The sequence below is a fragment of the Odontesthes bonariensis genome, chromosome 11, assembly GCF_027942865.1.
Source record: "Odontesthes bonariensis isolate fOdoBon6 chromosome 11, fOdoBon6.hap1, whole genome shotgun sequence".
NCBI classification, from domain to species: domain Eukaryota; kingdom Metazoa; phylum Chordata; class Actinopteri; order Atheriniformes; family Atherinopsidae; genus Odontesthes; species Odontesthes bonariensis.
Window position 1 is genome coordinate 6,702,629 of NC_134516.1, and position 14,874 is coordinate 6,717,502.

General features: G+C 41.1%; 1 protein-coding gene and 2 long non-coding RNA genes across 3 annotated transcripts; 2 read left to right on the plus strand and 1 right to left on the minus strand.

Moving 5' to 3' along the window:
• The first annotated feature begins 4,372 nt into the window (after positions 1-4,372).
• LOC142391322 (uncharacterized) lies at positions 4,373-12,805 on the plus strand. The gene is made up of 3 exons (XM_075477092.1): positions 4,373-5,086; positions 11,759-12,190; positions 12,343-12,805. The coding sequence occupies exons 1-3, from the start codon at positions 4,632-4,634 to the stop codon at positions 12,743-12,745; spliced, it is 1,290 nt and encodes a 429-aa protein (XP_075333207.1). The 5' UTR covers positions 4,373-4,631; the 3' UTR covers positions 12,746-12,805.
• On the plus strand, positions 6,754-8,937 carry LOC142391321 (uncharacterized). Its single transcript, XR_012770531.1, has 4 exons — positions 6,754-6,993; positions 7,872-7,934; positions 8,082-8,210; positions 8,351-8,937. It is a non-coding gene; the product is annotated as an uncharacterized LOC142391321 (long non-coding RNA).
• Positions 9,030-10,366, minus strand: LOC142391320 (uncharacterized). Its single transcript, XR_012770530.1, has 3 exons — positions 10,088-10,366; positions 9,659-9,772; positions 9,030-9,543 (listed from the first exon to the last, which is right to left on the minus strand). It is a non-coding gene; the product is annotated as an uncharacterized LOC142391320 (long non-coding RNA).
• Positions 12,806-14,874: the final 2,069 nt, after the last annotated feature.

Genomic DNA, 14,874 nt, shown 5'->3' on the forward strand with positions numbered 1-14,874 from the left:
AACCAAACAGCTCCCCCGGTTCCACCGGAACACTGTGGAGGGTTCTTCTGCAGGCCTCCGAGAGAGGGGACTGCGCCAACCAGACCTGGCGGCGAGCCTGAACAAGAGTTGACTTTACCCGCCCCAACTCCCTAGACATCAGTGCAAAGGCCTGTAGAGAGGCGTCAGTAACACTGTGGACGGAAGTGTCCAGCTCAGCCTCCTGCAGGGATGATGACAGGGCGAGCAGCAGGTGGGACATGGAATTACCTATGCGAGCCATGCATGCCACCGCATCATAGGCCTTCGACAGCAAATCATCCGTAACCCGGCACTGGGGGCCAGGACACCTCGCCTCCCGTCTCAGAGCCTCATCGGCTGAGACGATCAGGGCAGCTATGGTGGGCTCAACCGCTGGCATGCGGTCCAGGCCGAACTTGGATGCGTCCTGCATGGCTGCCAGGGTCCGAGCATCAGCTGTTGGATGAGTAGGGGCCCTAGGGTCCCTCCAGAATGTCTGCAATTCCCTCAGATACTCCTCTGATGGAGGCACGGTTAATTCAGCGGGGGGTGAGGAGTGCCTGAAAAAGGCACTGGCCGAAGCTGGCTGAGCCTGCGGCACATCCAGCTGCAGCCTGGCTAGAGCCGTACGAATGGTGGCTCCCATAGAGCAGTCCTCAATACCACCCGTAGAGCTACGGGCCGAAGAACGGGAGCCTGCTGCAGAGGGACGGGAGGCTTCGTCTTCCTGGAGCACGCCCGGCGCGTAGTCCTGAAACATAGTAGCCGAAGCTGCTATGGAAAACGCATCCTCCTCCGACCCGAAGGAGGCCGTCGGAGGAACAAGAGCACCTGGCTGGCTTGCTTCAGCCCCAGGTTGGAGGGCCAGGAGGAGGGACTTCATGCTGTCAAGCTCCGCTGTTAGCTGATCGATTCTGGAGGTAAGCCCGGACCCCTTAGCCCTCTTCCCGGAGGTGGGGCCTGCAGTCTCAGGCTAGACCGAACTGGGGCCAGCCGCCGGTCAGGGGTCAACTGGGGAGACAAGGGAGGGCCCAACAGGCGCTCTACCTCAGCCAGCCTAGCAACTCTGACTGCATGAGGCAAGATACCATGCAGGACTCGTCTGAAAGACCCTGCCTAAGATGTCCGAGGCCAAAGCACGAGGGACACAAATCATGGCCATCCTCAAGCTGTAGAGGAGTCATACAGGTCGAGCAGGAGTGTTTGTCATCCATCTTGGCCACCGGTCATATATATATATATATATATATATATATATATATATATATATATATATATATATATATATATATATATATATATAATTTACTTATTTTCAATATTTATGTATTTATTTATCTATAGATGGATGCTGGGAGAGGGGAGCAGCAAACGCTGCCTTCTCCGACAATCAACTATAGGCCACCTGTGCTGGGAGCGGGGAGCGCACACGCTGCCGTCACCAGGAGAGGGGCTATTGTTCATTTATTTATTTATCTATAGGTGGATGCTGGGAGAGGGGAGCAGCAAACGCTGCCTTCACCAACAACCAACTATGGGCCACATGTGCTGGGAACGGGGAGCGCACACGCTGCCGTCACCAGGAGAGGGGCTAGTTATTTTTTATTATCTATTTATCTATAGATGGAAGCTGGGAGAGGGGAGCAGCAAATGCTGCCTTCACCAACAACCAACTATAGGCCACCTGTGCTGGGAGCGGGGAGCGCACACGCTGCCGTCACCAGGAGAGGGGCTAGTTATTTTATTTATTTTTTTATTTTTTTATATGGATGCTGGGAGAGAGGAGCAGCAAACGCTGCCCTCGCCGACAAGCAACTATAGGCCACCTGTGCTGGGAGCGGGGAGCGCACACCCTGCCGTCACCAGGAGAGGGGCAGAACAGTAGAGAGAAAAAAACGGCACAACCGAGTTGGCTGCGAGTAAACATTGACGTAGGCAGATTACAGATGCTGGGAGAGGGCTAGCAAACACATAGTCTTCAACAACGATGTAACTATAAACAAAAAACTGATACTTTCTTGCGGCTGCAAAGCACCGGGAGAAGGAGCGAACACGCTGCCTGTCACCGACACTTGTAACAACCGGCAGTACACTTCATCAGCCGAGGAATAAACAAAGTTTACAGACCTCTCGGCGGAGTTCGTTGCGTTCTCTGAAGGGCTCGCAGCTCGCAGCTTCGATGGAACGTTGCGAGGCCACCAGCAGCGAACAATGAAGCGGTAAGTATGGTTTAAAAATTTGTCCCGTATGTAGGCGCGGTAATACCTGCGAGCGAGAAGATGAAAGGGACAGATCCGCTGATGTCAGCGGAAGATTTAGGCTCTCCGGGGTCATCAGGTGTCACGAGTGACTTTGTTGGTATAAACACTCGACCTGCGCATGCGCGAGATGTATCATTCAGTGCTTGAAGCACCGCCTCTCGCGGTCAGTAAGGATGAAATAGAACTGTGATTTACATGTGTGTTAAATCAGCAGCAAGGTGGAGCATCAGCACCTATTGGACATGATACGGACTCTGGATTTGTTCTTTCACCGCTGTTTGATTTCAGTTTCTATGTTTGACTCTTAAAGGTCAGACAGCAGATAAAATGAGGCTGACAGTTAGAACTGAGTGATTTCAGTGTCAGGATCAGTGTTTGTGTTGTGAGTCAGTAACAGTCTAAAACAATGTTCAGCTGCTCTGATGAAAGATGTGTTTAACATGGAAGTTCATCATATACAGGACACACATGTACAAGATGGAGTCCATCAGTAGTGTGTGGTTGTATTTATGCAGCTGAGATCAAATCATCACTAAATGTTTCCTTCTTATTGTTCCAGTTTGCTTCTTTGGAGCTCAGATCTTCAAGAACAAACCAGGTTCTTTGTGAATCTGTTCTGTACAGCAGCAGAGAGAGAACAGCAGACAGGAGAGAAGATGCTGCAGCTGTTATCATCAGTGTGCAGATATCAAAGGTTTCCTTTTAATCATGGAGACAAACGTCAATGTGATTTCCTGCTGGATCTGTGCTCCCATGTGAAGGACTGTGAGACTAAAACAGGTCTGAGTGTCCTTCCATCATTACAGCCAGTTTTCCAGTCAGCTCCTGCAGTCTGGATCATAAACCTCTCAGAGAGAAAGAGCTCCATCCTCCTGGAAGTGCTGAAACTCCAATCAGAGAAGAAACAAGTGGAGCTGAGAGGCTGCTCACATGCAGAGAGTGAAGTGAGGAGTTTCCTGCAGTGTCTGCCTTATATCTCACAGCTCAGGTAAATTCATTTAACTTGACATAACTAACTCTACATTAAAGAGGAACATTTTAAAAGATCAGTTTAAACTCCATAAATTTCAGTGTCAGCATATTCTTCTGATTATTGTTGGGTTTTTATTTCCACTTAAAGACTTTATCCACATGGAGTCATATTTCAGTTTTATTGAAACTTTGTCCCATTTCAGAGGGAAACATTGTACTCTTTACTGCGCTATCATTACTTTACTGTTTTGGTCGTTTGTTTTCCTGCAGTCTGATATTTTATCTACATGTTTGATCACTTTATAAAACTGAGTTTTTGTTAAAGATTAAACAGAACAACTGAATATATAGAAATAGTTAGTTTCACCATGCTTCTGATAGAGTTTTGGTGACATGATTGTTAATGGATTAATGATTTAAATGACTTCTCTGTACAATCAGTAGGAAGGTTGAGTGTTTTCAGCTTGTTCTTCCAGTCCATCATGTCAAAGCACTCCCTGCTGTTTTTAGTCCTCTGAACAGCAACATGGAACATGACTGGCTGCTGAGCTAACTTGTCTTCATGAAGGTCTCTGTCTGAACAAATAAATCACAGAGAAGAATGTGGGAGAACAGGGATTTTAATGAGAAATATTTAGCTCCAACAGTTTGGAAACATGTGCCAGTCTTCTGTCTGCATGAGAAGAATGAAATGATGTGAATAATAAGAACTCTGTGGCTCAGTGACAACAACACAGCCATGTTCATACCTCCTGGTACACAAAGAGAAAAACATGCAGTTAGAGCTGCTGTTGGCTTTTTCAGTTTCTCAGCAGCTGAAGAACAAAAAGGAGCTTCTCTTTCAGTTGAATTTAACAGCATTTTAAAGGAAATGAAGGAAACAAAGAAAGTTCCATTGAGCTGCCTTTTTAACTTGTGGCTGGAGTGAACTTTACTGACCATGATGAAGATGGTAGCAGCTCTATAGAGAGCAACACATTCAGGTCACAGACAGCAGTGAGTCATCATCACTTTGTGTCTCCACCTGCAGATGTTGTGCAGCAAAACTGTGATTTACATGTGTGTTAAATCAGCAGCAAGGTGGAGCATCAGCACCTATTGGACATGATACGGACTCTGGATCTGTTCTTTCACCGCTGTTTGATTTCAGTTTCTATGTTTGACTCTTAAAGGTCAGACAGCAGATAAAATGAGGCTGACAGTTAGAACTGAGTGATTTCAGTGTCAGGATCAGTGTTTGTGTTGTGAGTCAGTAACAGTCTAAAACAATGTTCAGCTGCTCTGATGAAAGATGTGTTTAACATGGAAGTTCATCATATACAGGACACACATGTACAAGATGGAGTCCATCAGTAGTGTGTGGTTGTATTTATGCAGCTGAGATCAAATCATCACTAAATGTTTCCTTCTTGTTGTTCCAGTTTGAATCTTTGGAGCTCAGATCTTCAGGAACAAACCAGGTTCTTTGTGAATCTGTTCTGTGCAGCAGCAGAGAGAGAACAGCAGACAGGAGAGAAGATGCTGCAGCTGTTATCATCAGTGTGCAGATATCAAACATTCCCCTTTGATGATGATTATCAGAAACATCAGTGTGATTTCCTGCTGGATCTGTGCTCCCATGTGAAGGACTGTGAGACTAAAACAGGTCTGAGTGTCCTTCCATCATTACAGCCAGTTTTCCAGTCAGCTCCTGCAGTCTGGTCCATAAACCTCTCAGAGAGAAAGAGCTCCATCCTCCTGGAAGTGCTGAAACTCCAATCAGAGAAGAAACAAGTGGAGCTGAGAGGCTGCTCACATGAAGAGAGTGAAGTGAGGAGTTTCCTGCAGTGTCTGCCTTATATCTCACAGCTCAGGTAAATTCATTTAACTTTACATAACTAACTCTACATTAAAGAGGAACATTTTAAAAGATCAGTTTAAACTCCATAAATTTCAGTGTCAGCATATTCTTCTGAATAATTGTTGGGTTTTATTTCCACTTAAAGACTTTATCCACATGGAGTCATATTTCAGTTTTATTGAAACTTTGTCCCATTTCAGAGGGAAACATTGTACTCTTTACTGCGCTATCATTACTTTACTGTTCTGGTCGTTTGTTTTCCTGCAGTCTGATATTTTATCTACATGTTTGATCACTTTATAAAACTGAGTTTTTATTAAAGATTAAACAGAACAACTGAATATATAGAAATAGTTAGTTTCACCATGCTTCTGATAGAGTTTTGGTGACATGATAGTTAATAGATTGTTGATTTAAATGACTTCTCTGTACAATCCGTAGGAAGGTTGAGTGTTTTCAGCTTGTTCTTCCAGTCCATCATGTCAAAGCACTCCCTGCTGTTTTTAGTCCTCTGAACAGCAACATGAAACATGACTGGCTGCTGAGCTAACTTGTCCTCATGAAGGTCTCTGTCTGAACAAATGAATCACAGAGAAGAATGTGGGATAACAGGGATTTTAATGAGAAATATTTAGCTCCAACAGTTTGGAAACATGTGACAGTCTTCTGTCTGCATGAGAAGAATGAAATGATGTGAATAATAAGAACTCTGTGGCTCAGTGACAACACAGCCATGTTCATACCTCCTGGTACACAAAGAGAAAAACATGCAGTCAGAGCTGCTGTTGGCTTTTTCAGTTTCTCAGCAGCTGAAGAACAAAAAGGAGCTTCTCTTTTATGGAGGTAGATTTGTTTCTTTATTATTCAATCAAAAAAAAGGTTGCTTCAATCAAAAAATATATTTTCAATCAAAAAAACCCGTTTCAATCAAAGAAAAAAAGTGTTTGAATGCAAAAATATATTTGACACTCAAAAAAATGCATTTGAACACTATTTTTTTTTTGCTTGAAAATGTTTTTTTTGATAGAAGTGAAGGTTTTTTTGTTTGAAGCAACTTTTTTGATTGAAGTATTGTTGTTTTGTGTTTGGGCCATATTATGGGTAGGACATTTGTGTCTTTATAATTCAATCAAAAAAGAAGTTGCTTCAAACAAACAAAAAATATTTTCAATAAAAAAATCACTTCAATCAAAAAATAAACCTTTTCAATCATAGAAAAAATGTTTTTGAATGCAAAAAAATATTTGAGACTCGAAAAATTGCACTTGAACACTTTTTTTGATTGAAAATGTTTTCTTTGATTGAAGTAATCTTTTTTGTGTTTGGACCATGTTATGGGTAGGACATTTGTGTCTTAATTATTCAATCCCAAAAAAGTTGCTTCAATCAAAAAAAAAACATTTTCAATCAAAAAAAAATATTTTCAATCAAAGAAAAAACTGTTTAAATGCAAAAAAAAAAAAATCATTTGAAGTGTTTTTTTTTTTGATTGAACTTTCTTTTTTTTTGAATGAAGTGAAAAAAGTTTTGAAGTCGTTTTTTTTTTTAAATCATTTTGACACAAACGTACCGCAGTGGGCGGGTGCTTCCCCATTGGTCAGACATGTTTGAGTGACAAGTGTCTACACCAACGACGTCTTTCTGACAAGCAAGTCATGGTCGCCACTCGCCAGCGAGCCAGGAAGCCAGCAAGGCCGAGCGCATTTTGTGGCCGCGGCTGCGGCCACGACCGGCCATGACTTTCCGAGGCCGCGGCCACGACCGGCCATGACTCTCCTGGCCGCGGCCACGACCGGCCATGACTCTCCTGGCCGCGGCCACGACCAGCCATGACTTTCCGAGGCCGCGGCCATTACTGAGGGAGCAGCCAGACGCTGAGACAGACGTTGCGAACAGGAGTCAGGAGATTACCTTTCACAGGTAGGATTCAACATTATTATTGGTTGTATTTTGTCAATAGAATATTATTGTACTGTATTTGTGTCTGCCGAAATCGTAGCCAGCAAACGTTAAACTAGGATATGTTTATAGCCGGTGTTATGCCGAGAAGTGCACCCCCTGCTGGTCGTACTTTAAAGCGAGTCTGTGATGGAATGATATGATATAACTACATCATAATTTGTTTACCTGATTGAATTAACGGATGCGAATCTCAACAAGTCCAAATTTGTATATAAAATTAAAATAACCAAATTTCATAGTTTCAGGTTAATTTTTATATCATTTCCTCTGGGCTATAATGAGTTGAGATTGTTAATAGAAAATGTATCCAACCGTCTTTCGTGTTGACTACAAAAGTATTAGTCACGGCCCTTACTTTTGAATATATGTCCAATGATATAACAATAGTTAGGAATAGGAATACGCTAAACTGTACAATTGTCGGATTATCATAATTGTACACGTATTATTAATTTACATGAAGAGATGTGAAAAAAAGATGCACGAATGAAACACCATTGTCAGCTCAATATTATTTTTTTGGATAAATGTAATAATCCACACCTGAAACGGTTTACGCGCGCTCCCGTGAATGGGAATGCACTTCTCGGTAGAACACCTCTGTTCACACGGCTATTAGGCCAACGGAAACTTCATAAATCATATATTCCATAACACAGGCTTAGATTACAACTAACACAAGAATGCTACTTTTGAAATAATGCAAATATTACTGTTATAACATTGACCATCATATTTCAGGTTTATTAATGACGTTTATTATGCCTGTATTATTCATATGTAATTCTTTCATCCTAACAAAAGTATTTACCTCATGTCTCATACCCACCCCTCAGATTGTCCGACTGAGAGTTGGTGTTATTCCCTCCATCTTTGGCTTACAGGTTCACCTACAAAGAGTAGGTGTATCATCATAAGGCTATTAGCATTCATAAATTGAAATATTATCAATAACAGGGCAGGGTGAAATGCTTATCCCTGTGTGTGTGTGTGTGTGTGTGTGTGTGTATTTTTATATATTTTAATATTATGCTTCTTCATTTTAGCCAGAAAAGGGCAGGACTACATGTTCTTCCAGAAAAGATGAAGAGAGCCTGTCTGTGACCACTCAGGATGACAGTGCTAGTGTTTCTCAATCCCGGTCCTCAAGTACCACTGCCCTGCATGTTTTCGAGGTATTTTGGCACTTGCCGGTTACATCTCCAGGTGTTCACACAGCTGCCATTGAGTTGCCATGGCAACTGCTACTGTTTTACCTACAGTAAAGGTGTCAAAACCTTTATGTATTTGAATTAATTAATTAATTATTTTTCAGACCCAGATAAGCCAGGAGGTCCAGGGCCAGAACACCACCTACAGGTACCGTACATTAACAGCAGAATGACAGTGTGTGATAGACTGTCAGTAAGCTGTATTTATAAGACACTGATGCTTATTGTCAGCTGCCGCTGTTTTGGCAGCTCGAGCCTTGTCGTAATTTTGTACTTTGGAACGGGTGGAATAATGAGAATCCAGCTTTGTTATATATATTTCTAGTGTAAGGTAGAGGATGTTTGTGTTGTATGTGTATTTATTTGACGATTGCCCATGGTGCCCTACGAATGAATGAGTACGTATGTATACACACTGCTTGAAGATCATTCAAGCTGTTGACCTAACGAATTTTCCAATCATGTACTACAAGCTTTGTATCATTGAAGAGGAATAAAGACACTATACAGCTGTTATGATTTTCATGTAACATCTTTATCAAGTCTGTAATAAAGTCCAAAACAATGTAAGAAAATATCTTTGATTTTTGCTTTTTTGGCTTCACAGCATAACTTTGTTATGACCATAGCATCAAGGTTCAAGGTGCAATGTTTTTTAAATTGCCAATTGTGCATGAACCGCAGTCAAGACACATGCACTACTTGTTCAGGGATCTCTCTGAGTTAACAGTCTAGAAAAATAGAAATACTATAATAAAATATAAAAAACACTGTACAAGAAGGTAGTTGTATATACACAAGTTTTAATATTTTGAATGGTATCAACCTAAAGCAAAACAAAATAAGCTAAAAGCCCTGAAAGAGGAGTGTTTTGCAGAGCTTCTGTCTCGTGCTCCCTTTTATGCAGGTCAAGAGAGGTCAGTTTGCCAACGTGGTGGAGCCTTATTTTCAGAAACACAGACACAAACAATGACAACAAGTTGGAATAATGGTTGTTGATGCCAAACTTTGTCTCCTCAATGTGTTCCCCAAGCTGAAAAACATCCTCCGTTCTCCTCCCGGATGATGTACGTGACTGTCGCCGTCTTTACAGCTTTGCTGAAGCTTGGCAGAATCACCCACTCTGCAGCTCTCAGCACCTTCACTGTGCCACATGATGGAATCACTAGTACACTGTTGTTTTTCAGGACTAGAAAGTGGTAGCTATCATGAAATGATGAAGGTACAGCATCTCTGACCAAGCTTGCATGGCACACACCACAGGACAGCTTTTGCAGAATCTGGCAGACTACAAACCCTGCAATGTAGTCCAGAGCATTGTCCACAACATCCACCAGTATAAATATTGAGAAGTAGCTATTTAACATATTTAGAACGGTAATTTTTATGATGTTTAAAAAAGAAATACTCACATCATTAGGCTGAGTTAGTGAGTTTGAGGTTGAAGCTTCTGGGTCATCCTGAGTGGTCACAGACAGGCTCTCCTCAGCTTTTCTGGAAGAACATGTAGTCCTGTCCTTTTCTGGCTAAAATGAAGAAGCATTATATTAAAATATATAAAAATACACATACACACAGGGATAAGTATTTCACCCTGCCCTGTTGTTGAGATTTGCATCCGTTAATTCAATCAGGTAAACAAATTATGATGTAGTTATATCATATCATTCCATCACAGACTCGCTTTAAAGTACGACCAGCAGGGGGTGCACTTCTCGGCATAACACCGGCTATAAACATATCCTAGTTTAACGTTTGCTGGCTACGATTTCGGCAGACACAAATACAGTACAATAATATTCTATTGACAAAATACAACCAATAATAATGTTGAATCCTACCTGTGAAAGGTAATCTCCTGACTCCTGTTCGCAACGTCTGTCTCAGCGTCTGGCTGCTCCCTCAGTAATGGCCGCGGCCTCGGAAAGTCATGGCTGGTCGTGGCCGCGGCCAGGAGAGTCATGGCCGGTCGTGGCCGCGGCCAGGAGAGTCATGGCCGGTCGTGGCCGCGGCCTCGGAAAGTCATGGCCGGTCGTGGCCGCGGCCGCGGCCACAAAATGCGCTCGGCCTTGCTGGCTTCCTGGCTCGCTGGCGAGTGGCGACCATGACTTGCTTGTCAGAAAGACGTCGTTGGTGTAGACACTTGTCACTCAAACATGTCTGACCAATGGGGAAGCACCCGCCCACTGCGGTACGTTTGTGTCAAAATGATTTAAAAAAAAAAACGACTTCAAAACTTTTTTCACTTCATTCAAAAAAAAAGAAAGTTCAATCAAAAAAAAAAACACTTCAAATGATTTTTTTTTTTTTTGCATTTAAACAGTTTTTTCTTTGATTGAAAATATTTTTTTTTGATTGAAAATGTTTTTTTTTTGATTGAAGCAACTTTTTTGGGATTGAATAATTAAGACACAAATGTCCTACCCATAACATGGTCCAAACACAAAAAAGATTACTTCAATCAAAGAAAACATTTTCAATCAAAAAAAAAGTGTTCAAGTGCAATTTTTCGAGTCTCAAATATTTTTTTGCATTCAAAAACATTTTTTCTATGATTGAAAAGGTTTATTTTTTGATTGAAGTGATTTTTTTATTGAAAATATTTTTTGTTTGTTTGAAGCAACTTCTTTTTTGATTGAATTATAAAGACACAAATGTCCTACCCATAATATGGCCCAAACACAAAACAACAATACTTCAATCAAAAAAGTTGCTTCAAACAAAAAAACCTTCACTTCTATCAAAAAAAACATTTTCAAGCAAAAAAAAATAGTGTTCAAATGCATTTTTTTGAGTGTCAAATATATTTTTGCATTCAAACACTTTTTTTCTTTGATTGAAACGGGTTTTTTTGATTGAAAATATATTTTTTGATTGAAGCAACCTTTTTTTTGATTGAATAATAAAGAAACAAATCTACCTCCATACTCTTTCAGTTGAATTTAACAGCATTTTAAAGGAAATGAAGGAAACAAAGAAAGTTCCATTGAGCTGCCTTTTTAACTTGTGGCTGGAGTGAACTTTACTGACCATGATGAAGATGGTAGCAGCTCTATAGAGAGCAACACATTCAGGTTACAGACAGCAGTGAGTCATCATCACTTTGTGTCTCCACCTGCAGATGTTGTGCAGCAGAACTGTGATTTACATGTGTGTTAAATCAGCAGCAAGGTGGAGCATCAGCACCTATTGGACATGATACGGACTCTGGATCTGTTCTTTCACCGCTGTTTGATTTCAGTTTCTATGTTTGACTCTTAAAGGTCAGACAGCAGATAAAATGAGGCTGACAGTTAGAACTGAGTGATTTCAGTGTCAGGATCAGTGTTTGTGTTGTGAGTCAGTAACAGTCTAAAACAATGTTCAGCTGCTCTGATGAAAGATGTGTTTAACATGGAAGTTCATCATATACAGGACACACATGTACAAGATGGAGTCCATCAGTAGTGTGTGGTTGTATTTATGCAGCTGAGATCAAATCATCACTAAATGTTTCCTTCTTGTTGTTCCAGTTTGCTTCTTTGGAGCTCAGATCTTCAAGAACAAACCAGGTTCTTTGTGAATCTGTTGTGTGCAGCAGCAGAGAGAGAACAGCAGACAGGAGAGAAGATGCTGCAGCTGTTATCATCAGTGTGCAGATATCAAACATTCCCCTTCAATGATGATTATCAGGAACATCAGTCTGATTTCCTGCTGGATCTGTGCTCCCATGTGAAGGACTGTGAGACTAAAACAGGTCTGAGTGTCCTTCCATCATTACAGCCAGTTTTCCAGTCAGCTCCTGCAGTCTGGATCATAAACCTCTCAGAGAGAAAGAGCTCCATCCTCCTGGAAGTGCTGAAACTCCAATCAGAGAAGAAACAAGTGGAGCTGACAGGCTGCTCACATGCAGAGAGTGAAGTGAGGAGTTTCCTGCAGTGTCTGCCTTATATCTCACAGCTCAGGTAATTGATAATATTTTCATAAATTCTGTTTACTCCAAGAACTTTCTCATTGACTTCAAGTGCTTCTGTTGGAAGACTGAAGAATTATCTAATTTAATTTTGCATTTGAAAAAATAAAGCATTGTATAAATTATTTTTTGTCATAATTCCAGTTTAGTGACGGAAACTTCAGAAGAAATCCAGTTTTTGGGCTATCTATTGTGTGCAGCAGAAGAACAAGACCAGCAGACAGGAGAGAAGATGCTGCAGCTGTTATTATCAGTGTGCAGATACAAGGCAGACCCTCTAGATTTAAAATGGTGTGATTTCCTGTTGGACCTTTATTCCATTGAGACTAAAACAGGTCTGAGTGTCCTTCCATCATTACAGCCAGTTTTCCAGTCAGCTCCTGCAGTCTGGTCCATAAACCTCTCAGAGAGGAAGAGCTCCATCCTCCTGGAAGTGCTGAAACTCCAATCAGAGAAGAAACAAGTGGAGCTGACAGGCTGCTCACATGAAGAGAGTGAAGTGATTAGTTTCCTGCAGTGTCTGCCTTATATCTCACAGCTCAGGTAAATTCATTTAACTTTACATAACTAACTCTACATTAAAGAGGAACATTTTAAAATATCAGTTTAAACTCCATAAAGTTCAGTGTCAGCATATTCTTCTGAATAATTATTGGATTTTATTTCCACTTAAAGACTTTATCCACATGGAGTCATATTTCAGTTTTATTGAAACTTTGTCCCATTTCAGAGGGAAACATTGTACTCTTTACTGCGCTATCATTACTTTACTGTTTTGGTCGTTTGTTTTCCTGCAGTCTGATATTTTATCTACATGTTTGATCACTTTATAAAACTGAGTTTTTGTTAAAGATTAAACAGAACAACTGAATATATAGAAATAGTTAGTTTCACCATGCTTCTGATAGAGTTTTGGTGACATGATTGTGAATAGATTGTTGATTTAAATGACTTCTCTGTACAATCAGTAGGAAGGTTGAGTGTTTTCAGCTTGTTCTTCCAGTCCATCATGTCAAAGCACTCCCTGCTGTTTTTAGTCCTCTGAACAGCAACATGAAACATGACTGGCTGCTGAGCTAACTTGTCTTCATGAAGGTCTCTGTCTGAACAAATGAATCACACAGAAGAATGTGGGAGAACAGGGATTTTAATGAGAAATATTTAGCTCCAACAGTTTGGAAACATGTGACAGTCTTCTGTCTGCATGAGAAGAATGAAATGATGTGAATAATAAGAACTCTGTGGCTCAGTGACAACAACACAGCCATGTTCATACCTCCTGGTACACAAAGAGAAAAACATGCAGTCAGAGCTGCTGTTGGCTTTTTCAGTTTCTCAGCAGCTAAAGAACAAAAAGGAGCTTCTCTTTCAGTTGAATTTAACAGCATTTTAAAGGAAATGAAGGAAACAAAGAAAGTTCCATTGAGCTGCCTTTTTAACTTGTGGCTGGAGTGAACTTTACTGACCATGATGAAGATGGTAGCAGCTCTATAGAGAGCAACACATTCAGGTCACAGACAGCAGTGAGTCATCATCACTTTGTGTCTCCAGCTGCAGATGTTGTGCAGCAGAACTGTGATTTACATGTGTGTTAAATCAGCAGCAAGGTGGAGCATCAGCACCTATTGGACATGATACGGACTCTGGATTTGTTCTTTCACCGCTGTTTGATTTCAGTTTCTATGTTTGACTCTTAAAGGTCAGACAGCAGATAAAATGAGGCTGACAGTTAGAACTGAGTGATTTCAGTGTCAGGATCAGTGTTTGTGTTGTGAGTCAGTAACAGTCTAAAACAATGTTCAGCTGCTCTGATGAAAGATGTGTTTAACATGGAAGTTCATCATATACAGGACACACATGTACAAGATGGAGTCCATCAGTAGTGTGTGGTTGTATTTATGCAGCTGAGATCAAATCATCACTAAATGTTTCCTTCTTGTTGTTCCAGTTTGAAACGAAGGAGCTCAGATCTTCAGGAACAAACCAGGTTCTTTGTGAATCTGTTCTGTGCAGCAGCAGAGAGAGAACAGCAGACAGGAGAGAAAATGCTGCAGCTGTTATCATCAGTGTGCAGATATCAGAAGTTTCCCTTCGATTATGATGAAGATGATGATGATGAAGATGATGATGATTATTATCAGAAACTTCAGTGTGCTTTCCTGCTGGATCTGTGCTCCCATCTGAAGGACTGTGAGACTAAAACAGGTCTGAGTGTCCTTCCATCATTACAGCCAGTTTTCCAGTCAGCTCCTGCAGTCTGGTCCATAAACCTCTCAGAGAGGAAGAGCTCCATCCTCCTGGAAGTGCTGAAACTCCAATCAGAGAAGAAACAAGTGAAGCTGACAGGCTGCTCACATGCAGAGAGTGAAGTGAGGAGTTTCCTGCAGTGTCTGCCTTATATCTCACAGCTCAGGTAAATTCATTTAACTTTACATAACTAACTCTACATTAAAGAGGAACATTTTAAAAGATCAGTTTAAACTCCATAAAGTTCTGTGTCAGCATATTCTTCTGAATAATTGTTGGATTTTATTTCCACTTAAAGACTTTATCCACATGGAGTCATATTTCAGCTTTATTGAAACTTTGTCCCATTTCAGAGGGAAACATTGTACTCTTTACTGCGCTATCATTACTTTACTGTTTTGGTCGTTTGTTTTCCTGCAGTCTGATATT

Coding starts and splice junctions, on each gene's coding strand:
- LOC142391322 (XM_075477092.1), top strand. CDS start 4,632: ATGTTTCCTTCTTGTTGTTCCAGTTTGAATCTTTGGAGCTCAGATCTT. Junction 5,087..11,758: donor CCTTATATCTCACAGCTCAG/GTAAATTCATTT, acceptor TTGTTGTTCCAG/TTTGCTTCTTTGGAGCTCAG. Junction 12,191..12,342: donor CCTTATATCTCACAGCTCAG/GTAATTGATAAT, acceptor TCATAATTCCAG/TTTAGTGACGGAAACTTCAG.